Genomic DNA, 27,065 nt, shown 5'->3' on the forward strand with positions numbered 1-27,065 from the left:
CTGGAAATAAAACGAAATTTGTTACAACAAAAGTGCAGTTTTTCAGAAAACCGTAAAATAGGCTACCTTCCATTTTTCTAATTTTTGATTTTCAATGGATACTGATAGCTTTAGAGAAATGGAAGTAGGGCAAATTGTGACAATTTTCCTTGCGCGGGTGTTTGCTGTGCATTTACAGATGGTCACAGAGTTCTGTCCATTTGCCTGGTGTTTTGTCATTTCTTTGTGGTTTCAAAAAAAAACAAACAAAAAAAAAAACAGTTGTTAAGACATTTGGTTGTTTTTGTGACAGTCCCTCTAGCAGTCTTGTTCTAAAGAAAATGCAAAAAAAAAAAAACCTCAGCATGCCATTTAAAGAAGTGCAGCCATAATGTTTTGTATGGTGCAGCAACACGTTTGATTCACAGCCAAACTTCATGCAAACATTTATTAAAGAGGAATCATGCAATGTGTGTTTTCTAAATTGCCATTCTTGAAATATTTGAGTTGTTTTCTGAAATGTTATGCTTTGTGTCACGTGTGGATAAGTGATAAGAAATTAAAAGGGTATTACTAAGTAAAAAATATGTTGCGAGGGCTCGCTGACAACTCCACCTAGGGAATGAGCCCTAGGACTCAGACATAGGTTCTTTAAAAATCGGGGTTGGACCAGAGCAGAAACAAACCACAGGAGCTAAAATAAATGTTAACAATTTATTACAATTAAAAAATGTTTATAAGTTTAAAACATCCTAACCAAAACCCATGTGATGCCACAGATAAAAAACAAAAGCTAAGTTCTAAAAGCTAAATGTTTCGTGATTTGACAGCTCCCGGCACGGCAAACAGTCCCTCTGGGGATTCCTCCGTCCCACGGCCCAGTAGCTCCACGGGTCGCTCCGCCTGCTCCACAGTCCTCGCCGCTCGTCCGTTTCCTACAACAGAGAGTAGTGTGCTCACGTCGGTCAACCCGCACCCTATGCCTCACGACCCTGACTCTGCAGCCCTCCCCTGCCTGGTCCTCTGTGCCGCCTAGCTTAACATACGTAAGCTGTTACTCACGGTTTCCCCGGGCGACAGTCGTACCGTTCGCCCAGGCCTGAGTGGAAGCGTGTTGGCGGATACTGGCTGCTGCGGTCGTCTACTCGTGTTGCTCCTGGCTCTGCCCGAATCAGCCCGGCGTCTTCTTGCAGGCCTCTATAGCGACTACTCTCACGGTCGCCTGCTGCTGCGTCGTCTCGGCTGCCGCGTCGTCTCAGCTGCCGCGCCGGTTCCGTCCAATCAATTACTTCCCCATAGGTGTCTCATAGCTGCCGTCCTCCTGCTCGATGCCCCCCCTGCTAAGCACCCAACGAGCTGGCCGACTTCCACTGCTGCTCTCTTCACACTTCTCTCCATCGAACCTCCATCTCCTCTGCCTGCTTCCCCGCAGTCACGCTCCTTACCGGCCTACATCCTTCATCCATGTTGTTGCGTTCCTTGCTCTTCCTACTGCCGTTGCTTCACTTAAAAAGGAGTCCTGTCCAATCCGTTGCCAGCTTCCACACCTGTTGCTCATTTGGTCATTATGTCATTAGTGGAGGTGTGCGGTTTAAGATCAGTCCAGCCAGTAAGTAAAACTTAAAAAACACACATGCATTAAAACACACCACATGCGATAAAAACACAAGTAACACACTAAAAAGGGTAAAAAGGCACAGCTCACAAATTAAAACACACCAGAAGCATAAAAAGTCGCCTGCAATTTTCTGGTCCTGTCATATCTGCACCTCAGGGTTTCAGTGTAAATATGAATTAGGACATGAGAAATCCTTTTCCAGTGTTTTTTCAAGACACAAATGCTTTTTATGTTCAAGTTTCATGTCTATTGAATTTAAAGCTCAGTATCTTCATCAACGATGCTTTGAAAGCAATGGACAAATTGACTGTAAAGGGAACTGAATCTGTGACAACAGATCACTGGAGCTGTGTGAAGTTCCCTCCTGCTTCAAATGCTCCACAATCATCCTGGTCCCCAAAAACCCTCCATCTCTGGACTAAATTACTACAGGCCTGTCGCCCTGACATCTGTAGTCATAAAGTCCTTTGAAAGACTGGTGTTGGCTCACCAGAAGGACATTACAGGCCCCTTGCTGGACCCCCTGCAGTTTGCCTACAGGGCTAACAGGTCAGTAGATGATGCAGTTAATTTGGGACTGCATTACATCCTGCAACACCTTGACACCTCAGGGACTTATGCAAGGATCCTGTTTGTGGACTTCAGCTCGGCATACAACACCATCATCCCGGACATCCTCAGCACCAGACTCACCCAGCTCACTGTGCCAGCCTCCATCTGTCCGTGGATCACAAACTTCCTGACTGATAGGAGTCAGCAGGTGAGACTGGGGAACATCACATCCAGCACCCGACTATTGGCACTGCACTGGTGCCACCCAGGGGTGTGTGCTCTCCCCACTGCTCTTCTCCCTCTACACCAACAACTGGACCTCAGGAGACACATATCTCAAACTCCTGAAGTTCGCTGACGATACAACAGACTGAGGTTGATCAGCTGGTTCTCTGGTGCGATCAGAACAACCTGGGGCTTAACACACTCAAAACTGTGGAAATGACCGTGGACTTCAGGAGGAGCCCCCCGACTCTGCCCCCCATCACCATACTCAACAGCCCTGTGTCTGCTGTGGAAACCTTCAGGTTTCTGGGTTCCACCATATCCCAGGACCTGAAGTGGGAGCCCAACACTGACACCATCATCTAGAAGGCCCAGCAGAGGGCGCCAGCTCAGGAAGCTCAACCTGCTTAAGGAACTGCTGATCCACTTTTACACAGCCATCATCCAGTCTGTCCTCTGCACCTCCATCACTGTCTGGTTTGGATCTGCCACCAAAAAGGACAGGAGCAGACTACAACGGACAGTCAGAACTGCAGAAATGATCATCTGTGTCAACCTGCCCTCCATTGAGGACTTACACCATTTCCAGAGTCAGGAAATGGGCAGGAAACATCACTGCAGATCCATCTCACCCCGGACACAACCTGTTCCAGCTTCTCCCCTCTGGTAGGCGCTACAGAGCACTGTACACCAAAACCATCAGACACAAGAACAGTTTCTTCCCACAAGCCATCACTCAGATCCTTCTGTTTACTGGTTACCACTTATTATTTATTCACCATTCTCTATTTCAGTGCTGTTCATACAATATTGTCATATTGTATATACATCCTTTGCACTATGCTCCATCGTACTGTGTACATGTGTACATGTATGCATGTATGTGTATGTGTACCTGTATATCACATCCACCTCTGACATGTGGACATGACCATATCTGACCACAGTTGTATTGTTTTTAGCTGTGATTCTCCTGTTACTCATGCCGCCTCACCAAGCTCCGTGTGTTCTCGCTTCTTTGATGAACAGAGTGTTTCAAAGTTTTGCGCACTCTTTCAGAGCCAAAGCCAACACCTGTCTGATTCCAACACCAACAATCTGGTCGATGACTTCAATCATATCTGCTTGTTGTCACTAAATATTACTGCTCCTCTAAAGGTTAGGCCTATGTCTAAAGCTAGTAAGCAACCCTGGATAAATTACAGCGTTCGCAAAAGTTTCAGTCTGGTTTCAGGAAGTACCACAGCACTGAGACTGCCCTGCTTAAAGTCACCAATGACCTTTTAATTTCTGCTGATGAAGGCATGTGCTCAGTCCTGGTACTCCTGGACCTTAGCGCTGCTTTTGACACCATTGATCACAACATCATGTTAGACAGTTCTGTCCTGTTAAATATGGTGTGTCTCAGGGGTCGGTCTTAGGACCCATTTTGTTTTCCTTGTATCTGCTTCCCCTTGGACATATTATCCATAAACATGGTACTTCTTTTCATATTTATGCTGATGATACACAAATGTACTTGTCCGTCAGATCCACAGACCCTGGAATGCTGAGTTCACTTAACAACTGCCTTTGTGAAGTTAAAAAATGGATGTCAAATAATTTCCTCCAGCTGAACTCAGACAAAACAGAAATCCTGGTCATCGGGTCTCAGCAGATGGCAAAACAAATACTGCCATCTGCTGGTTCCCTAGTAAATCACATTAAGCCTGTTGCAAAGAACCTTGGTGTCTGGTTTGATAGTAATTTAAATTCCGAGCAGCACACCACAAAGCTTGTTCAATCATGTTTTTATCAACTTAGAAATATAGCAAAAATTCCATCTATGTTAACTTTTAAGGACAGCGAGACCATTTTACATGCCTTCATCTCATCACGCCTGGATTATTGCAACAGCCTTTTCACTTGTTTAACCCAAAAATCTACTGATCGACTCCAGACTGTCCAGAACTCAGCTGCCAGGCTTTTAACCAGAACAAAGAAATATGACCACATCACCCCTATTTTAGCTTCACTACACTGGCTCCCAGTATGTTTTAGAATTGACTTTAAAATTTTATTGATCACTTTTAAAGCTCTTCATGGCCTCTCGCCTTGTTATATTTCTGACCTTTTAGTCCCATACGCACCAGCACGTACCTTGAGATCCTCGGGCAGAGGTCTGTTGTCTGTTCCAGAGTCTCGACTGAAAACTAAAGGGGACAGAGCGTTTGCTGTCAGGGCCCCGAGGCTCTGGAACAGCCTGCCCGAGGAAATCAGGTCAGCTGAGTCAGTGAACTCTTTTATGTCCCTTCTAAAACATACTTTTATAGGAGAGCCTTTCCCGATCTTATTTGACTTTATTTTATCCCTTTTATTTTATTCTATTTTACTTATTTTATATTTATCTTACATGTGTATTTTGGTCTTTTCAATGTTTTCTTGCTTGTATTGTTGTCTTTTGGGTATTGTTGTCTTTGCACTTGTTGAAGCACTTTGTAACTTGTTTTTGAAAAGTGCTCTACAAATAAAGATTATTATTATTATTGTTATTATGTACATAATAATGATAATAATATCTTACTCCTGAATCCTTTGCAATCTGCTCACTGCACTATTTGTCAGTATGTCTATATTGTTTTTTTGTTCATAGTGTGTATATTTGTGTTGTCTACACTGTAGCCTGTGTCTGATTTATTTTAGTATTGTCTCACTGTATTATTGTATAAGTAAGCACATCGTGAGCAATGTACAATCCTGAGTCAAATTCCTCATATGTGTACACATACCTGGCAAAAAAGCTGATTCTGATTCTGACATTACCTCTATCCATGCATAATACACATGGCTCTAGTAGATTGAAATAGAAACTTTCATTAGAAACTTAAAGCATGGGAGAGATGAATACAATCTTGTCTGATCTGGCAGGATTGGTTTTAATATAATAAGTGTTTTTGTTGAGCTTCAGGCACACAGCGGTTCTTTTCAACAGTCTCCTTCCTTATTAGAGTTAATGTAAGAAAAGGTGTGGTGACACTTAAGAGTGTAAGTATCAGTGCTTACATCCTGATGCGTATATATGTGTGTGTATATATGTATGCTCATGTGTGTGTAAGTATTTCTCATTAGTTCATTTTTCATTTTTGCTCGCACTAATTGTCTGCATCAAGGAACCAATTTTCCAGTATTCCCAGAGTCTAATCTGCTTTCCTCTACAGGCTGCTTTTCATTTTCCTCTTAAGATCTCTGCCAAGTGTTAGAGCCATTACGGACCTCATTAGTGTCAGATACAATATAAAGCTGGCATCTGTCTTCAAATCTGTCTCTTGTGTTTGAAATACTGCACTAATCAAAGTATGGATGAAAATAAGGGTGCATTTTACTTTCAACAGCAGTTCATGTACCTAATTCCTATCATGTTTTCACATTCCTATGAAAACTGTTGTCTGTGGAACTAAGAAAAACAGCCAGTTTTAAAGAATTAGTAGATTTTCGGAAATATTCTGACTTGCTTTCTTTCAGATAATTAGATGAGGAGATCGATACCACGCTCAAGTTTGTGTGTCAAGTATGGAGCTAGCTTAGCTTAGCATAAATATGGAAGCTAGCCTGACTCTGTCCAAACTATTGAGCCTTAAAGGTACTGGCAGGAAATGTTTGAACCAGCCTAGCTATTTCCCCCTGCTTCCAGTTTGATAGGCATCACTACCTGACTGTAGCTCCACATGGACATTGTTTCAATCTTGTCAATTAACTCTTAAAAAAGTGTATTCCCCATAATTTTAAACCATTCCTTTAATGCTGCCTTAATCAATTATTTCATATTAGGGCTGACCGTGAAATAGTTGAAGATTTGATGCCTCGATGGGCGGAGCCTGATTCGACTGTCAATCTCACAGTCGAAGCTTTGCAGTGAACCAAGGATCATGCATCTGATTTTACATAGAACTACCAGTTTTCTCCCAATAACTTAATATACAGCCTATTACAACATACATTTCATGTTTAATGCTGTAAATAAACATATATATATATATAAAAAAACTTTCAATAAATGTTTTTAAAGTGCATGAATAAATAGAAAATTGTAACCCTAACCCTGAGTCGTCAGTGCGCATGTGTAGGCATAGCGTGTATGTGTGCAGTGGGAGAAGAGGAAAACTTGCTGAAGAGATGGAGCCCCAGCTCCGAGTGGTCCGCACCTCGCAGTACTTTCGGATAATGTATCACCGTTGATTAACCACACAAAGAATATTTTTTCGTTTTTAAATTGCTACTTGATTCAACAGTCAACTATAGGCAGGACTTGACAATTCTGATTCAACTATGTAAATGCTTAGTCGGGGACAGCCCTATTTCATATAAATAATGGATCAGATGATTTTGCGTAAAATGAATTGCTCATAGTGAGAAAACAAGTAGCATTATTATCAGACTCTGGAGTCCCGCTTAGCTGTGTGAACTTTTTGCTGTAGTGTCTTTCAGCAGGCAGCTATTTTCAGCAAAAAACTATTAAAATCTTCTCTACACGACCTGCTCACAGACAAACTGTCTGGTGAACTTAGTAGAGCATTAATTGACTACACTGAATATTGGACTTAAATTTGTCAGGTTGACACAAACATGGCTCGAAAGGAATGCTAATTTTGCAAATGTTTGCTTGATGTGTAAATAAGCCGCTGTTTGCCAACTTGTTTGCTTATCAACCATATCAACTTTATAAAGTGATAAGTCTATATTGTGTTGACCCCAAGGGGAGGGGCTGCAGGTGGTGATGTGGAGTGGTGGCACAGAGAAAAGGAGACACACACACCTCACAACTAGTGTCTAAAATAAACTTTAGCGTCAGGTAATACAATTGTCATGTGGTTTCATGAGTGTTTCTTGTTGTATTGCAGAGTTTATGAGCAGAGTTTTACAGTATCAAGTCAGGCACACTGGTAATTCTCAAAAATATAGTAAAACTGTTTTATGGTGTGTTTAGACACCTCTGCTGTTGCACCATGGGAGTCATAGAACAAACTCTCCAATCCAACATCTATTGCATTAAGGCGGCAGGATGTTTCCCAGCAATTCCCTCTGGCGATAGAGTGACAAAGCAACTGTTAAGTAACAAATTTGTAAGATGGGAGAAAAGGCTTAATAACTATATATTATGTGTATACATGTTTGATTTTATGTAGAGTAGGAGGGCAGCAGTAGTAGAGAGAGAGAACTTTGTTATAATAACTTCTTTGAAGGAAGTGAACAGCATGGAGGGCAATAAAGAAACAGCAGGATGTGGGATGTTGATTCAGTGATTGTCACATTAGCTGGTACATCATTAGTTGAATTCAGTGGTTACATAAAGAACTGCCACTGCCGCTGTCGGAATAATGTTTTGTATCTCTTCACAATGACAAGTCTTGTGTTCCAAAATGAAGTAAAGCTTTTTGGATTCCTGAAATTACAGAATGGGTCTTACAGGGATAGAAATATATAAGGAGGTGATTGTATTTATCCTGGCTGTCCTAAGACAAAGCAAAAGAAAAGAAAGCATTTTAAAGAAATAGTTTGTCTTTTTGCAAAGTATGCCCATTAGTTTTCTTGCCAAGAAATAGATTAAAAGATTGACAAATGATAATTTAGGTCACATGTTATTACGACCCATATTAACGTTTGTTGTGGCTGCATCCTGAAGTGGCCGTACAACGTTAGCAAAAGATGAATTTGGGGGACGTATTATAAATCAAGAAAAAGTCTGAATAAATGGGCAGGATGGGGTAGTTGGATGGTTCATACCCCGGACTTTCACTCAGGAGAATGGCCTTCGAGTCCAATGTGAAACCACATAAATGTTATTTTGAGTTTTAAGTTAAATAGCGTTACGGATTTCCTTCACTTGACTTCCGTTATTGATGTCATGTGACGTCCGTGACTTAATGTTATTTAATCACTTTATTCCAAACCACAATGTTTTCCTAAACCTAACCAAGTAGTTATGTTGCCTAAACCTAACCAGACTGCAAACGTTTCACAATGTTATCCACGTGTTTAATGTCCTGTAGGTCAGGTGAAACTTGTGCAACATAGTTAAGGACCGGTTGCCTGATGGGAATGCTCACGCGTTGTTTTAGGAGGCATGGACATGTCATTTAGGTTGGAGGACTTGTTGAATTTTTATGCTAAGCTAAGCTAACTGGCTGCTGGCTGCAGCTTCATATTGACCGTGTGGACATAAGAGTGGTATTGATATTCTCATCTAACTCTCCTCCAGAGAGCAAATAATTACTATTCCTTTAACCTTCAAAGACGCTTTTAAAGAATTGAAGGCTGACCAAAATGTAACATTGACAATTTGCGGTTTTACAGGGTGTAACTGTATGTGTGGGACTATTTCTTGGCTGGATCAGTGACTTCCCTGAGTCTTGTCATTGACGTGAGGTTGCCTGGCAACCAGGGGAGACTCCAGGAAGGTCTCATAAAACCACAAAAGGTTGTTTTTACACTTTTGAAAAGATTAAACAAACAAGATATAGGCTAACTGTCACGCTCTGCCGGTTGGCCATCCTTTGTGTTGCACTTTTGTGTTTAGTTAGTGTTATTTTGGTCTGTTGGGTTTTGGGGCCTGATAGCCTGGAGGCTAGGCTTCCCCCGGAGTCCTCCTTCGAGGGAAGTCGCCTGGCCATCTTTTCGGGTTCTTGTGGTGGTCATCGGAGGCGACCAGGTCACCAGCAGCGACCCGTCTGCAACCAGCGTGATCCCAGGCCAGCTAGTGCTGCTAGCTTCCTGCCTGCCCACCATGGTCCCCAGCCCTGCTGTCCAGTCGGTGGTCCTCAGCCCAGCTGCTCAGTCCGTGGACCTCAGCCAAGCTGCGGCTCCAGAGCACCAAAGCTTTGGGTGCCGACCTCCAGAGAGGTCGTGCCGTCGGCCTCCTGCTCGGCCCCCAGTGGGTTTGCTGCCTCACTGTTGGCCGTCCTGCCAACCCTTTGAACTCTGTTGCCCCCTTGATCTTCCTAGCCTGTTGGGTCGTCCCCCGGGGCGACCTCCCGAATATTGTTGCCTCCCTGTTCTGCCCGGCCTGTTGGGTCGACCTCCGGCGCGGCCTCCCGAACTCTGTGGCCCCCCTGTTCTGCCCGGCCTCATGGGTCGTCCCACGCGACGCCCACCTGAACTGTTTTGCCCTCCTGGTCTGCTCGGTCGACCTTCGGGTCTGCCTCCTGAACTTTTGTTCACCTCTGGCCAGCGGGGCGGCCTCCTGAACTGTTCCCCCTGATTTGCTCGGCCTGTCGGGTATTCCTCCGGGACGGCCTCCTGAACTGTTTTGTCCCCTTGGCCTGCTTGTACGACCTCCCGAACTCTGGCGCCCCCTTGCCTTGCCCTCTGGCCACCCACCTGAGAGTTCCTGGTCTGGCCCTCCTCCTGTCCTCCCTCCGCCCACCCTGGGCCGGCTTGTGCCTTGTTTTTGTGCTGTTTTGGGTTTTGTTGACCGTCTGGAGACGCTCGTCGGTGGGGGGGGGGTACTGTCACGCTCTGCCGGTTGGCCATCCTTTGTGTTGCACTTTTGTGTTTAGTTAGTGTTATTTTGGTCTGTTGGGTTTTGGGGGTCTGTCTTGTCTTTCGTCTAGTGTTCGGTGTAACCCTTGTCATGTCTGTTACCCCAGTGATCACTCACTCACTCACTCATTCACTCACTCACGTCTTTCACCTGTGTTGCTCCCGCCCTGCTTGTTAGTCCCTGTGTGTGTGTGTGTATATACCTGGTGTTTCTGTTGTGCATGTACTCTCTGCCTGCCTGTAACCAGCCTTGCTTGTCTTGTCTCCCTGTACTTTTGGATTTCTGTTATTCAGCCACTCACCTGTAAGTGTGCTCCCTTTTGGTTATATTAAAACCCTTCGTTGAACTATACCTGCTCCGCTCTCTCTGTGTCCTGCGTTTGGGTCCTCCAACCTGCCTCCACACCACGATTGTGACACTAACATGTGAACTAGTGAGGTTTGGAGGTGCTGGTAGGCAGATTTTGCTAAGCTAGCTGGCTGCAGCTTTATATTTAACAGATACACGTGTATCAATGTCGTCTAAGTCTCATAATAAACGTATTTTCTTAACTATTCCTGTAAGGCAGATGCTTATTTTATTTACTACATTATTTATTATGGCAAATATGATGGATGACACCTGGTCACTTATTAAAAATTCATTCATACTTTTAGATGCATGGGTGTGCAGGTAGCAGCCTACTGTACAGTAAATTAGGTAAAATGTATATAATTGAGTGCACACGGTTTTCATGACAATAGCAGTTTGTTTCTTGTCCTTGGAGCTTTTTGTGAAGCTACATTCGGCACAAAAAAGACATCATTGCTCCTGTGGGAGCACGACAGAAAGATGAAGAGGAGAGAAGCAGATTGTCTGATCCAGAAGACTTGTGGGCGGAAATAGTGAACCCACACCCCTCTATTCTATTTATCTCTCTAGCCTCCTCTCACAAATGACTTTTATCATTTCAGTACTTTCACTCTAGTGACTTTATCCTTATAATAGGCAATAATATATTTAACGGCTTTACATGGAAATTCTGAATAAGCTGTACACATGTTATCAATTAAATTTCAGTCTGCATTAAAATCAAAAAGGTTTTTCCCCCGAGCTATCTCAGCATAGGGTGTATATATTCCCACAAACACCTCCACACATACAGTACATCAGTTTCCTCTACAGTCTCACATACTCACACATGAACCTGGTCTGCTCTCTGTCGTATTTCTTTGTAATGAAAATTGTCACCCAGCACAATGCAGTATCACTGAGCAGTCCCTGTTCCCACACTAAACATCTGCTTCCAGTGGAGCCCATTGGGTTATAACTGTTTGATAATGTTTTGCTTCTCTACCTTGTAAACATATGGATCTAAGGAATAAAATGAGAAAAAACAAAAACAAAAACCAAGTATAAGTACTTATTTATAAAACCTTACTTTGAAGTGACAAACCTTGACCTATGTGATTTTCCTGCTGGTCATGTAAGGGTATTGCAGTTTGGGATGGCTATGCGCCCAAGCCATGAACTTCGCACTGGCTTTATGAACTCTGCGATAGGAATTATCACTCCCAAGCTTAGTGTTTGGCTTTGTTTGTCAACCTGCTTGTTAGTCCACCGAATAATACGTGTTGCCTGGCTTCAATCTCCTCTACCATTGGCGTGATTTCGTCTTCAAAAACGTTTGCTTTTCTCTTTTGGTTAATGGCTATCCCTGACTTATCCTTTATTTGTGCTAGCATTATATAAGGGGAAAACGCTGATTGTAAGGTAATTGGCATCAATTTCACGTTCATTTGAGCTTTATAGATTACTTTATTGTCTTTCAACCAATCTTTCCAACCATGAGTGTAAACACATTTAGCCCCTCATAGCTTTAACACTTTCAGCATTGAAGCCTTTTTCTACACATTGAATTCAAAAACATCAAAGCAGTAAAGTGCCAGTCGCTTTGAAAGGCTAAGAGTGAGCGTCGAGAAAAAAAACAAAACAAGGTCCATCTGTAGTGCTGCACAACACAATTTGGCCTCTCATCAGTGCAGATACCAAAGCAGCCAGCAGTGTTGCATCATTAGTGGCTATTCCAGTACCTAATCATCAGTGGATCCCAACAGTGATTCTGTCATCTCTGCTTTTAAATATTTATAACAGATGTGTATTTCTGGATCCCCCAGCCATCGTTTGCCTAATGAATCTATTACCACCAAGTCCAGTTTCATCTTTGACTCTTTAATCTTTTATAAAGAAAAAAGTATTTCATCACAGAGCTACCATGAACCTGGTGGTGTGTGTGTGTTTGTGTGGTAGGTTTTAATTTCCTGAGGTTCAGTCTCTGTTGGACAGTGACAGCTTCTCACTTCTCACCTCTGTACTCACAGCAAGCTGTTTTAAATGACTGACCCGAAATTGCTTCTGAATAATAAAATGTGCTGCCCTTCATTGTGCCCTATGTCTTGCTCTGTGGTGGTAAAACACACTACTTTGTGTCACGCTGTCAGTTTCACAGTTTCATTTTCCATAATAGCTGTTCCTCAGATTAGCTGGAAAAAAAAGGTTTGAGGTTGAGTGGGAAATGGAGAGTGAAACAAAGGGTGAAAGAGTAGAAAACAGTGTCTGTCTCTTTGTTTCTTTTGCTTTCCATCTCTGTCTTTATTTGTTTAAATGAAATTTCTTACAGTACAGTGAAGGCCCTGAGGGATGGAGGGCACATTTGAGCCGATTTGAAGGGAGAGCTAGCCGGTAGTCCTGAATTGTACTGTAGAGTTGGGAGGCTTCCTCTCTGACTAATGAGGACACATTACAGTGTTACAGTGTAATTCATTGCAAAGCATTGTGAATGTTTTTAATGCCATGAGGTCCAGCGTGATGCAAAATCTTCTGTAAAGGATGCAATGCCATTAAACTTTAATGATTGCCTGGGAGCAACTGGGTCACTGCTGCAGCAAATTATTAAAGTATACAGCATGGGTAAAATACTATATATATATATATATATAAAAGTAGGGTAAAAATATATCAGATTTGATACAAACTGACAACTTTAACACAAGTTAAGCAGAATGTATTAATGGGAAGACTGGACTTTACAATCAAAGAGCAATTCAGAGCAAAACATTTACATTATGTAAAGTATTCTGGAGGGATATGATATGAATAGACATATAGTAGTACATACTGAATGTACACTCTGTGTACTTAAGTACTTATATGTTCTGTGGAGTTTATAACAAACAAAATTATGTTTACCCTTAAGTGCTTTTTTACCAAAACATTATGTATATCCTTGGGGCCCTATGCAAATATTTTATGAGGAAGGAAATGCATTCAAACATGATTGCTTTCAATATTTTAAATTGTGGATTGCTTATTCCATGTTTGCTAGCTTGCTGTCTTCTTCGCTTCTCACTCTTTTGTACATCACCATCGCCTGCTTGGACGTCCTTGTGTGCATGAATGATACAAAAATAGTGACAATGCTCCACAGGGTACCTTCAGTGTGTTTAACTAAACATTTTATGCTTCTTGTATTTCAACTCCACTGCATTCAGATGGAAATATTACACTTCACTACTACTCCACTAATTACTTACAGATTAAGATCTGACTTACAAAACATATGATCACACTATAAAATATGATGCATTATTATATATTCAACTATGTAAGAGTATGTGAAATCTTGTTACTTTCCCCCTGATGATACATACCCTAGCTTTAACTAACACTTTTAATGTAGGACATTTATTGCAATAAAGTGGTATTGGTGTTTACAAGTGTTTTTTCCACCATTGAGCACAAATATGAGAAACCATTACAATAACCATCATTGTCATTACTGTACATGTGATAACAATGACAGGGACATCTGTGTTATTAAAGCAACCATGTGAATCAATACCAACGTGATACCAACATGGTGTAAAAATGTGTGTGTGTATTCACTTTAATCAAGTTATAAAAAACAGATATATTGTAAACACTGACATATAATGTGCACAGGAAAAATCTCTAACTATCGACCCCATTGTTGACACAACATAGGCTCAGATTATCCATCTGGCTCTCTAAAATCTACATTAGCAAAATTGTTCCATTTTATACTACTTCCTTATCTTGTCTAAAATTGCAGGATGGATCAATAAAAGCATTAAATGAATGGAGACAGCGGTAAATGGAAGTGCAAAAAACGGCGGAAATGTCAGATATTGCGTTGCCATGGAAATATTATCTCGTTAGGTGGTGACACAATTTAGAAATATGTACTCCGTTAAGAAATATTATGTAACTGCTCCCTCTCTCAGTCCTTCTCTGTCTCTCTTTCTCCATGTCAAAGACTGTTAGAGCGCAGATTATTGTTGATGTAATAAAATCCAGCCAGCCAGTGAATTGAAATGACAGACACATAAAAAGCAGGGATAGGAGTATCGCAATGGAGATGGAGGAGGGAAAGTGTATGTATTTTCCAGTAACCTTGGTGACTCTGTCCCCAGCCCATCCCCACTGTAGGGAACGAAGCCCGTCCATCCTCCTGCGGGGTAAACGTCTCTCCTCTGGACTCAGTTTGGTTCACTGAATCCGTACTGAGAGAGACACAAAGAGATGAAAGTATGAAGGGATGGAGGAGGAGTGGGTTTCGACAACAAGAGAAGTGAGGATGCTGGTTGAGCAGGGCAGAGGAGGCGGAGTGGGATGATAGGTGAAGTGCAAAGAGAGAGAGGAGGAGGAAAGAGGTGGTTGGATGATGAGAAGAGAAGAGGAAGAGGAGGAGGAGAGAGAATGTCCACGCAGAGCTCAGTCTTCTCTGTTTTCCCTGACTAAGAATAGCAGCTCTTCTGGTAACCCAATGCCCCAGGACATGACCATTTGAATAAAAGCCTCTATCACTTCACATAATGCCTGATGTGTGTGTGTGTGTGTGGCTCTACTGTAGGTGTGTGTCTGTGTGCTTGCATGTGTTGGCATGTGTCTGTGTGTAAGTGTGGGGAAGTATTTTGAAGACAGATACTCAAATTCATCAGAATAATAAGAGAGACAGACAGGAAATAAGAGAGAGAGAGCAGGCTAATTGATGGTGATGAAAATGGGCTGGTTAAGAAGACAAGACTTAATGTTTTATTTCAGTGAGCAAATAACTGTCATGTCTCTCTCTCTGTCTGTGTGCTTTGCCTGCTTCATGTACGGTCTTTGGAACTTTATACGGGATGAATCTGGGCATGAAAAGCAAATGCAGTTAAAAAGCAATGTTTCCATATGTCTGTGCCATATGTCTGCTTATTTCATCTTGGGCTGTAAAGTGAGACTGTTGGCACAACTGAGGAGTGGTGTTGTAGATGTGTTTGATCTCGGGGTCACAAATATCAACAGCCTTTCTCTCTTTATCTTTCTCTCTTCAGCACTACTTCCTCATCGTGTTTGGTCATGATGGACAGAAGCCTCTGGAGCTGCGGACAGAGGAGGAGAGTGAGTGTGACGAATGGGTGGAGGCCATCCAGCAGGCGAGGTACACACATAGCATTGTATCAAGGGTATTTGTGTGCCTTCCCTTTTCTGTTTGGTCAGACTGCCTGATCACAGTTGATGTGATGTGACAGAACATTAAGATTAGAGAGCATTAATATAAACATTTAAGGCCATATTCGTGGTTTTTCATGTTATCAAAAGAAGTGTTTATTGCTTGTATTATATAGGTGGTGTCATACAAGCATCCCTATGTGCTCCAGGTGTCATGTGTGCTTCCGTGTTTCCTGCAGATTCACAATGATTGGTCTCTGCATATTCTGAACTTCTTCCGAAATTTGAAATGAGTGCCTGACTAAATCCAAATCATATTGTGACCCATATCATTCAATGGCTCTAGAATCAGAATCAGAATAAGTTTTATGGCCAGGTACATTTTCACCTACGAGGGATTTGGTATAAATTGGTGCTTACTCTATACCCCCATCGTAGACCTACAAGGGTGATTAAGCCTTACTACTATTTTAGCATGTAGAGAGTGGGGCATTTCTTTCTCACTGTGTTAGCTTTGTTGCAACTAAATGTTAGGAAAACCTAAACCTTTTTCACAGTAGGAAAAGCCCAGCTGTAAATAATAATGTTAATGTTATTAGAAACATGTGTGCTTTTCAATCTATGACAAGTCGAAATGTTAGCTGTGAAAAAGGCCTGTGGAAGCAAATCATTGGTTGTGGTCATTGTGATATCATTGAATGGAACGCCACTTTTAAGGACATTTCGGCGTGCCATGTAAACACATTTTAAGGTTTTCGCGTGTCACTTCAAGCTGCTCGGACTGCATTGACTTCTATTGTGCAGAAACAGCGTGTCGTTTCACATTGTTCAAGCAACACAAAGGAGGTTAACCCTACCTGTTAGCAAGATCTGCGCAACTGTAGGGTTAACCAGTCGACATGTATATTTAATTAATGATGGTTAACATTAGCAGTAAAGTACATCGGGTGGGGGGTGGGTTGGGGGATGTTAATGCTAGCATCGTTAGCTAGCTAGCTACTTAAACTTTAACGTGGCTAATACTATGTAGCTAACGTTAGCAACGATGTAGAATTCTAACTTACGTAAAGTAATATAAATAGAAACCAAAAACTAATGTTGTGTAATTATTGTTTCACATTTGATTCAAATGTTGCAGAACATAAATGGGTGCACTGAATTGTATCACCTTTCCCAATGAGCCCCACCTACTTCACACCAGTGAGAAAAGCTAGGGCAGAAATACATAAATGTCTCCAAACTGTGTGTGTTCATTAAGGACCTCATTGCTCACAGTGAGAAGCTGGTTAAAAAATACTTAATTAGGGGTCATTAAGATTTTTAAGCTTCACACAGTGTGGATCAATTGTATCAAAGCTAAACGTTCACACATCAATGAGGGACAGCAGCAAGACATAGTCATTATTTTGTATATTCTGCTATTCAGTCAGTTTGTGATATGACGTGTTTGTCCCATTTGTGGACTTCTCCTTATTTTCAGTTACTCTGACATCATCATTGAACGAGAGGTGCTGATGCAGAAATACATCCACCTTGTACAGATAGTGGAGACTGAGAAGGTGGCTGCCAATCAGCTGCGCACCCAGCTGGAAGATCAGGACACAGAAATCGAGAGGCTCAAGGGAGAGGTAAGGCATGGATACACACACCTCTAAACATCCAAGGGTATAATCCACAAGATTTCCATCATATCAAAACCCATTTTCATTCAGTTAATGGCCAGTACTTTTTCAGCAATAGCCATTTAATGTTTTTGCATTCAGTTATCTCTTTCACCTGGGATTTAAATTACATACCCACAGGAAACAATGAATGTGTATACTAAACAGGATGCATAAGACAAAAGCCAGCACCTGTGTGCATTTCACATAACACTGTTGACTCTGTAGTTGCTTTGGCTGATTTGATATTCAGTATGTTGGTGTTAAAGTTTGCTGTCTGCTGTAGTGTAAAACATTCTCAAATTGAGATATTACAGGTAAGCTATCCTGGCCATTCAAATGAAAACGAGAAACATGAATATCGCACACCATTTAGTATAACGTCATTATATAGACAGACCATCTCCCAGCATCCCCATCTGTGACTGACTGCCTGCATCCCTGTTTAGACGGCCTTTACAAAAAACACTATAGTATTACTATAAAGAATTACTATATAAATACCACAAAAAAACAATAAAAATAAAAATAGTAATATCACTATTACTATAACAATTCTATGTTTTCGTGGAACGCACATTAGAAAATTGGCTATGCTGATCTTATAGGGAAGTTATGGTTATATACTATACAATTCATTTAGTATACTCTCCAGGTGTACAAGAGGCAGCTCTTGAAACACACCCCAAGATGCTTAAGGCTGCCGCTATGCTATGCTGTAGATACATGAGTTGCTCTTCCTCTCTTGTATTCCTAGCCCCTTAAAACATGTTTACTGAAGTGTCATTTTGAACGGAAGTCTGGAATGAGTGTTAAAAAGCAACCAGAGGTGTTGCCAAATCAAGCAGGACTGAAATCCTACGTATCACAAAGTTTGATGGCATTTGTATCCTTTTTAAACATTAAGACATGTAATATGAAATCATTAGTTAATCACTATTACTACTACTTCATCACAAAGGTTAATTCACTTAAAAGTTAAAGGTACCTTGTGGAGTTTTCTTATGAACAAATAAATGCATGTTGATGTGTGTATCCTTGAGGTCTAACACGTGTGTCAAATGCATTTCCTTCCTCATGCAACATTTGCCAAGCTAAGTTCTTGAATATCTTAAATCGTACACAGTTTACATCCATATTTACTTACTTGCAGTCTTCTTCCTCTTTGCCTTTGGTGGCGAATTGCTGCATTTCTTGGGCATTAGGGGTGCCAATAGTTGATCAGTGGAATCTTAAAATAAAACGTGTAGCAGGAATGTATTGCTTGTGTATTGCACACATGCTAAAACATTCATCCATAGCGCTACAGGTGGTCAAAATCTCCACAGGGTAATTTTTAAGACCACATTTCCCATTGTCATTTTTTTGGTGACAAATTTTCTTTATAGCTCGCTCCCCAGCACACCCACACAGCTCTGTGATTACTCTCCTGCCATGAATCATGTGAAGAGTGATCGAAGGAGAAACACATGCATATAGGCTACCCTATATATATCTATATTTTTTATCTATATCCCTATGGGTATGTAGTGTGTGTGTGTTTCTTCTCACAGCCATGTTATGGAGGAGTGGGTGTGAACGGTACTCATTCACCTCTGAGCGTAGGAGGAGAAGCCCACCGCTCAATAAAGACAAGCCCACCAGCATCCTTACAAACAGCTGAACTATTATGCTTATCAAATAGACAATAAACACATTTCTGTTCCTCACAGCATGGCAAATCAGACGAACGTGCTCACACAAACACAACTGACCTCCATAACATTGTTGATCAGAACTAATTACAATTCTCACACATACACAAATGACAGCAGGTAATTACTGGTTTATGGTAATTAGATCAATAGCTCTTATATTTTCTGAAGTGAAATAATTGTACTTCGGATCCTGACATCACTGTCAGACTGCTGAAAAAAAGCTTGTTCTTCTCTTAGATTAGGGCTGGACAATAATGTGAGATTATTTATTAGTTTATTGTCTTTGACAGGAATGGTAGTGTAATGATATAATTGCTTTTCTTGTCCAAAGGAGTGAATCCAATAAAGTGTTGAAAAAAAGAAAGAAAAGTTATTTAATATTTTTGTTTGACACATTTACAGTTTGTTTCATGTAATCCAAACCTGTGGAGCACGATTTATTGCATTGAACATCAGTTTTAAAAACTGTACATATGGTTTTGCAGTTTATTAATATTGTGATATTGATTTCAATCTTGTCTCCTAGCCAAAGATGTGTCTTTTTGGTAGGTATTTTTGGTAAAATAACTTAGTATTTTGGTAAAAATTATGAGTAAAGTAGCTTTGTTTAAACCAATTCATTAATTTTCTCCATGTACAGTATGTTGAATTGTTCGCTTGCCTCTAGACAAATTTCACATCTTTGCTGCATCGTACGTTCAGTTGACCTGCTTTGCACAAAATGACATTCTAGGTTACGCTACCAATTAATTGGAGTTAATTAGTTTGAAGTGTAACTTAACCAAATTGCTTAGTACTTCAAAGGAAACATGGAAACTAGGAAGTTATTAGAATTTTTTTTTATATGTAATGCATCATTTAGTGTCTCTGTTGGACCAGATGAGAAGTGACTGATTTGTACATGTTCTCTTATGTGCCACATAGATGACCAAAAGGCACTGGAAGAATTATTCTTATGGTACAGGTGCTTGATTGAAATTGGATTTTTGCCTGTGCAACAGTTGGCTCCAGGGAAAGCTATTTTCCTGTTGGCTAGCTGCTAACATCTCCATAAATCACATATCAGCTGTCATTTTCACTTCTGTCTATGCTCATCTGGACTAACCTGTTGCGCTGCTTTTAGTTGTAATTCTCCCTTGAAGCAACAAGTGTGGCGGACACTCCCCCCTGCTACACACTGTGATAATATCTCAGTGGCAGGATGCAGTGAGATCCGTTGATAATGAAAATGCTAATGAAAGACATTTTATATTAGGAAACATCTGCCTGTGTAATTGGACTGCTCGTGAAAAAAGGATTAGATTTTGAGAGCCAGTGTGCAGATGATGATCCATCTCATTAAAACACACGCTTGTTTGTTTGTTTTTGTGTGTATGTGTGTGTGTTGCTCCGTATTTATGAATAATTAAACCAACTAGCCACTGTAACTGTCAACAGTTGGCAGACTCGCTCCTCTCCGCTGCCATTTGCATGATAGCCGAGTGAACAACAACTTTGGTTTCATCTTTCATGCTTTTCTCCCTCTGTGATAAACTGGTGTTGTCAAGAGGCCTGAAGGTAAAAGCAAATGGGGGAAAGTAATATAGTACGAGAGCCAGTCTAGAAAAATCTTTTACTAGATATGTTTGATGTTGGTCATCACTGTTCTTTAAAGAGAAGTGGTGCTATCTATTATTAGGTTTACAATGTGAAATGTGATTTTCTCCACAGCTTAATAACATTTTGTGTTGGCTTATTCCCTTTGTGATGTGTATCATGTTTGCCTCAGTTTTGAAACCTGGAAGATGACATTAAATTTGTGGTAGGCGGCTGGCTTTTCTTACCTGCAGCAAGTAAATGTCACATGTCTAAAGACTAATGTGACTCCGCTGATGAAAGTATTTCGAGGCTGTAAAAAGTACTCAAAAATTGACATAATTAGATAGATTAGTTCTTTAAAAGGCCTTGATATTATGATTTCCATGGACTGGCTTCTGCTAGAAATAGAACATATTCAGCTGCAGGGGATTATATTTTGTCTTCACTACCTGCTGTGACTACAGGTGATCAGGCACATATAAGCTTTAATTTGGTTACTGTCACCAGCTGATAGCAGCCCTCCCCCACGTCATTCTCTCTTTCTGAATGAAGGCACGAGATTGTCAAAGATGAGGAAGTCTGATGTCTATCTGGTGCAATCGTACCAACAGTTCACTGAGCACACACTGCATGACTATCACTTATGCAACATTTAACCAAATGACTGTTAGTCCCTTTAGGAATATAATATCCTCATTGATTAAATCTTATCACTTTTTCACTATACCTCAGAAGACCATTGTTTCTCTTTAATGTGATTTTAATGTAATATAACGTGTCTTCTTTGCAGACATTTTCACCCATATTATGTCTCATGATTTTTTCTTTAAAGATTGTTGCTCTGAACAAAACTAAGGAGCGAATGCGGCCTTACCATGTCAACCATGAAAATGAAGACCCGGATATAAAAAAGATCAAAAAGGTAAATCGATTATTTTCCGCCATCTTATTTCAAGTTGAAATTAGGTTTCATGTGTTTTTCTTTTATGTGTTGTTCACAGTATGTGCGGTGTGCTCTGTGTGTCTGACCGTGTCTAAGCTACCTTGTTTGTATCTCTTCAGGTGCAGAGTTTCATGCGAGGCTGGCTCTGTCGGAGGAAGTGGAAGATCATTGTTCAGGACTACATCTGCTCTCCTCACGCTGAGAGCATGAGGAAGAGGAACCAGATCGTCTTCAACATGGTGGAGGCAGAGACAGAGTATGTAGATACATTATGCCTAGAGTAGCAGCACAGACTGAAGAAAAGCTGTCACTATTGTCAAGCTTTGCAATAGATGGTGAATCTTACTTACTGTAGATTAATACTCAAGAACGGAGGGTTTGTTTGTTTACTGTAAGCAATATACAGTAGATCTGGCCGATATGATGATAAATGAGAAGACAGAGATTTTGTCAACATTTTATGTTAAACCATAAAAACTGGAGTAGATGTCATTTCAATATTTCTAGTTGTATGACACCATTTCAGACAATTATATAAATCAGTGAACAGGACTGCATTCTGATAATATTGGATTTACAGGATTTTTGCACAATTGTGATGAAGGTCTTATTATTGCAAGTCAGGTCTTTAACAGATATTCCATCCCGATATATCACCTTAATTGAATTTAAAAAAAACCAACTATTATCATGATATACTGTATATATAGTTATATACATATCTGTATCTATACTGAAAAGTTAAAATATACACTGATAGAAGATTAGATAGAAGATCTATCTATCTATCTATCTATCTATCTATCTATCTATCTATCTATCTATCTATAAATAGATATAAATAGATATCTCAACCATCTCTTCTGTACATGTGTTGGATTGAACTGAACTGAATCAGAGTCAGATGGTACTGTACTTGTCAAACAAAACTACCTCCTCCAGTTCAGATGCTGTAAACCAAATCAGTTATGCTTTAATGAATAAACATGACCTAGAGCTGGTGCTGGACAAATATAAAATATTTTTAAAAATGCAATATATTTGATGAAAGAGTAATCAGATTAATTGAGAGCTGAGACCTGGGGCCCCTTTCGAGATTTCCGAGTCCTGATTACACACAGATCGCAGGTGGTTGTAGCTTCACGTTTCACTACAGATTGTCGTTCAAAAATTGCAGATGATATTTCCAGTCCTGCAGGCCTCCCACATGCTTATGCATGGGTCACACGTATAGCATTTATTTTAATTAAAGAAACATGTCAGAATTATTTCATGTTGCATATCGCAACTTGCATGTTGCAAATTTGGTGAAAGGTCATTAGTAATGTATGTACAACGAGGAGCAAATAGGGAGAGGCACTCCGAATTTATTACTCTCAGCTAGAACAAAATCAAAACATTCAGGAAATGTAAGACAAAACTGAAAATATATTGCATAACCCAACTATTAAATATTAACAACGTCAATTGCCAGGAGTCTGCTTTACTGTACTGGTCTAAAGCCTGTTTGAGTCCCAGACATTAGGTAAAATGAGTATTGTTCTGTTTGTTTTTGTGTGACGACAGGTACGTCCACCAGCTCTACATCCTGGTGAACTGTTTCCTCAGACCTCTGAGGATGGCTGCCAGCTCTAAGAAACCCCCCATCAACCACGACGACGTCAGCAGCATCTTCCTCAACAGGTGTGTATGTCTGGGTAAATGTGTTTGTATCCATCTTTACTTTTAATGAGTGAATCACTGACGTGCTAATTATGCAGGAGACAGACACTGAGGAATAAAAAAATAAATAAAATAAAGCCATTTGTCTTTTTGTTTTCACACTGCATTTACACTGTGTCTTCAGTGAGACCATCATGTTCCTACATGAGATTTTTCATCAAGGCTTGAAGGCGAGGATAGCCAACTGGCCAACTCTTGTGCTGGGTAAGCTGTTACTTAACCTTACACAATACTCAAAACACACAAATACACACTCTGTGCGTGCGCACACACACACACACACACACACACACACACACACACACACACACACACACACACACACACACACACCAGTCTTGACGTCTTACTACCCCATTCACGCAGATACACACACACGCTTATTTCCCTATCTTGTTCTGCAACGAGCACATTCATTGTCTTCACAATGACCACCCAGACCAGAAGGCATGCCACATATTCACCTCTGAAAACAGAAGCTCCCTTGATAGATAAGCATCACCAAGGAGACAGACTGCCGAAAGACACAACAGCTTGTGACAAATTCAGTATAAAAAGGGCAGAGTGATTCAACATGTCACCCTTATCTGACACTGTGCTGTAGCCTGACGCTGAATGTAGATTTTTGATCAACAATTTGTTTGACATCAAATCAATTTCTGTAGTATTTTCGGTATAGACTGATTGCTTTCTGACATTGTTATTAAAATACAGAGTCTCCAATAAAACGTGCATTTAAATACTCACAGGCTATGTTGAAATTGATAGAAGCATCCATCTATGACTATTATAATGGAGGTTCTAATAATCTGTATTTGCTTTTCTTGCATGGCTTTTATTCTTTTATCTTTTTGAGGGCATGTCCATTGAACAGCCTGATGATCAAGTCATTTGGTTCTCTGCAGTGAATTAGGAAACTTGGATTTACTTCATCCAATGCTATTTCAGAATGTCCCATGAATGTTCAAATGAGGTTATATTTATTTTTGTAGATTTTGTCATTTATCTAAGGCCATGATGATGCAGACACTCAATCTGACAATCAATCTTATCCCATTTCCCTTTAACATCAGGCTACCATAGCCACATCTTCTCCACCGCCTCCTCGATTTAGGTTGACTTGGATGAATTTATATTAGCAAATTAAATTGTTTTTCCTTTATTTTGACAATTTATTATTTACCTTGGCCTTATACCCTCATTATGAGTGGAGGTACGGTACACAGCTATGCAGCGAGCTGAGCACACCTCCAATAAAGGTTGAAGACAGCAGTTGGCGTTTTTATTGGAAGCAATTAACAAACTGTGACAACTGTACTGGACAATTAGAAACAATGTTAGAACAAGGAGTGTGTTGCTCTCAAAAAGAGAGGCTAAATCTACATCTGTCCACTACAGAGACTCTATTCAACTGGAGGAGGACCTAGTATAATATACTAACATTAAATAACATTAAACAAAAAGTTTCATGTTAGTATAATACTAATATATTTATAGGTTACGCTTTATTTGGCTAATGTCTGCCTACATATTGTTTATATTAGGCCTATTAGTAACATTTCAGCAGCTTATTAGTTGAGTTTTAACAATTCAACTGATTCACAAATAAAACTGTTTTCTTTCTTATTAAGGTTTGGTTAAGGCTTATGTTAGTGTATTCATTTTAATTTCATATAATGGTATCCTATACCTGCCACTGTTGACAAGCCAGCTGCTGCTCTGTCTCTTAGCTGTTGCTGTGGTGCTGAGGGTAATCACTGAGATGCAGTTTGACCAGTGTTTGTGTAAAGGACATTTAGGCTTTATTATGAGCGACCAATGGTAGCATGCAAGAAGGTAGGACCTAAAGAGAAAGGTCAAAGCAATGCAAAAACGTACAAAATCAATGCCAACTGTAGAACGCAAAAGCCTAATCCGAGATATTTTGAGAGATTTAGAAATCCCGACCAGTCACATATTTTAGGTCCCAAAAAAGAGGACATATTTTCACCTTAACATTAAATCGTAATAGGAAGTGCAAGGCAGTAATTAATCTAGTTAACATACACATAAAGTCCACGAGAGTTAATGTAAAAGTAAAACGCTATAACACTTAGCCCAACAGTAATTTAGACTTGAGTGCTGCTTTTAATACTGTCTCACATAAGATGCTTCTTGACAGATTAGCTTCTATTGGCACTGCTCTGTCTTGGTTTAGGTCATATCTATCTGGACGCAGTCGGCGTATTCAATTAAAAGGTTTTCGATCAAGAACATCTATAGTCACTACTGGTGTTCCCCAGGGTTCTGTCTTGGGCCCGCTTCTTTTCATTATTTACATGCTCCCTCTTGGTTATATTTTGAGGAAATATGGGATTCATTTCCACTGTTATGCGGATGACACCCAACTCTACTTGTCTGCCAAACCCACTGGTTCTTTCCCACCACCATCTTTGTCCAGCTGTTTAGCTGAAATTAAAGAATACTGTAATCTATCCTTCTTCACAGGTTAAAAGTGTGGGTGTCATCATGGATAGCACACTATCCTTTGAAGCTCAAATTAATAATATCACGTGGATCGCATACTTCCACTTGCGTAATATTAACTGTCTCCGTCCCTTTCTTTCAAATAATAATACTGCAGTTCTTATTCATGCACTGGTCACTTCACGTATAGACTACTGTAATGTTCTTTTCACAGGTGTTCCCTCCAAATTGCTACATAAGCTTCAGTTAGTTCAGAATTCTGCAGCTCGTGTTCTTTCTAGAACTCCTTATACTGAGCACATTTCTCCAGTTCTTCAGCGATTGCACTGGCTTCCAGTAAAGTATAGAGTTGAATTTAAGATCCTGCTACTTACTTATAAGGCACTTCATAGTCTTGCACCCCAATACCTTACACAACTTCTCCATGTTTACACCCCTTCATGTGCTCTCAGATCTTCATCTTCAATTTCTCTTGTGGTACCTCGGATTCGACTAAATACCATGGGTGCCAGATCTTTTAGTTATGCTGCCCCCCGCCTATGGAACTCTCTTCCCCTTGATGTTCGCAATAGCGACTGCTTGTTGACTTTTAAAACGCGTCTTAAGACACATCTTTTTATACAAGCTTTTTTATAACATGTACTGAGTTTTTAATGCATTTTATCTGTATGCGGCTTGTTTGTTGTGTGTATTGTTTTATGCAGTGATCTGCATATTGTTTGTGAGGTGACCTTGGGTGTTATGAAAGGCGCCATTAAATAAAATGAAAATAGTTTGTAATTTTATTCTTAGACTTACCCTCATGTGACTTTACATACTACGTACATACATATGTATTTATATGTGTTTGTTTTTGTTTCTAGCTGACCTATTTGACATCCTGCTGCCTATGCTGAACATCTATCAGGAGTTTGTGCGTAACCATCAGTACAGCCTGCAGGTTTTGGCCAACTGTAAGCAGAACAGAGACTTTGACAAGCTGCTGAAACAGTATGAGTCTAACGCCGCATGTGAGGGAAGGATGCTTGAGACCTTCCTCACATACCCCATGTTCCAGGTAGTTCATGAGCACCAGCACACACTAGTTTTTTAATGCAAACTCTTGCCTCCATCTATTGCGAACATTTTTTTTATGAATTGTTCATATATTTCAATAGATTCCTCGCTACATCATCACTTTGCATGAGTTACTGGCACACACACCTCATGAGCATGTGGAGCGCAAGAGTCTTGAATTCGCCAAGTCCAAATTAGAGGAACTGTCAAGGTATGTGTCTGGTTGTCACAATGTCCTACATCTTGACACTGAATACTGAACTAACTAGTGTGTTTGTACGTGCCCAGAGTAATGCATGATGAGGTGAGTGACACGGAGAACATCCGGAAGAACCTGGCCATTGAGAGGATGATAGTGGAGGGCTGTGACATCCTTCTGGACACCAGCCAGACCTTTGTCAGGCAGGGTAAGTAAGCTCACAGCATTGCTCACCAGACAGTAAAGCTCTGGAGGTTTTCCTGACAATATGATGCTCCTGCCTGTCAACCTGTGATCTGAAAGCACAGACACGGTACCTTGGTGGAGCTCAGTCACTGAATCATGGCATTAGACACTATA

At 40.6% G+C, this 27,065-nt stretch overlaps 1 protein-coding gene and 1 long non-coding RNA gene across 3 annotated transcripts in view; one reads left to right on the plus strand and one right to left on the minus strand.

The window, feature by feature from the left end:
- Nucleotides 1-27,065, plus strand: part of rasgrf2b (Ras protein-specific guanine nucleotide-releasing factor 2b) — a 61,752-nt gene that overhangs the window by 14,296 nt on the left and 20,391 nt on the right. For both annotated transcript variants that reach the window (XM_038703400.1, XM_038703401.1), the window contains exons 2-10: nucleotides 15,266-15,372; nucleotides 16,864-17,011; nucleotides 21,152-21,241; nucleotides 21,382-21,518; nucleotides 22,829-22,945; nucleotides 23,109-23,188; nucleotides 26,314-26,507; nucleotides 26,608-26,717; nucleotides 26,795-26,913. In XM_038703400.1, the coding sequence (XP_038559328.1) occupies nucleotides 15,266-15,372; nucleotides 16,864-17,011; nucleotides 21,152-21,241; nucleotides 21,382-21,518; nucleotides 22,829-22,945; nucleotides 23,109-23,188; nucleotides 26,314-26,507; nucleotides 26,608-26,717; nucleotides 26,795-26,913 (1,102 nt within the window). The remainder of the gene's footprint in view (nucleotides 1-15,265; nucleotides 15,373-16,863; nucleotides 17,012-21,151; nucleotides 21,242-21,381; nucleotides 21,519-22,828; nucleotides 22,946-23,108; nucleotides 23,189-26,313; nucleotides 26,508-26,607; nucleotides 26,718-26,794; nucleotides 26,914-27,065) is intronic.
- LOC119891636 lies at nucleotides 680-1,559 on the minus strand. The gene is made up of 2 exons (XR_005442476.1): nucleotides 1,042-1,559; nucleotides 680-914 (listed from the first exon to the last, which is right to left on the minus strand). It is a non-coding gene; the product is annotated as an uncharacterized LOC119891636 (long non-coding RNA).

This window comes from Micropterus salmoides, unplaced genomic scaffold, assembly GCF_014851395.1.
Source record: "Micropterus salmoides isolate LMB-PRFRI ecotype aquatic unplaced genomic scaffold, ASM1485139v1 Ms_hic_scaffold_7, whole genome shotgun sequence".
NCBI classification, from domain to species: Eukaryota; Metazoa; Chordata; class Actinopteri; order Centrarchiformes; family Centrarchidae; genus Micropterus; species Micropterus salmoides.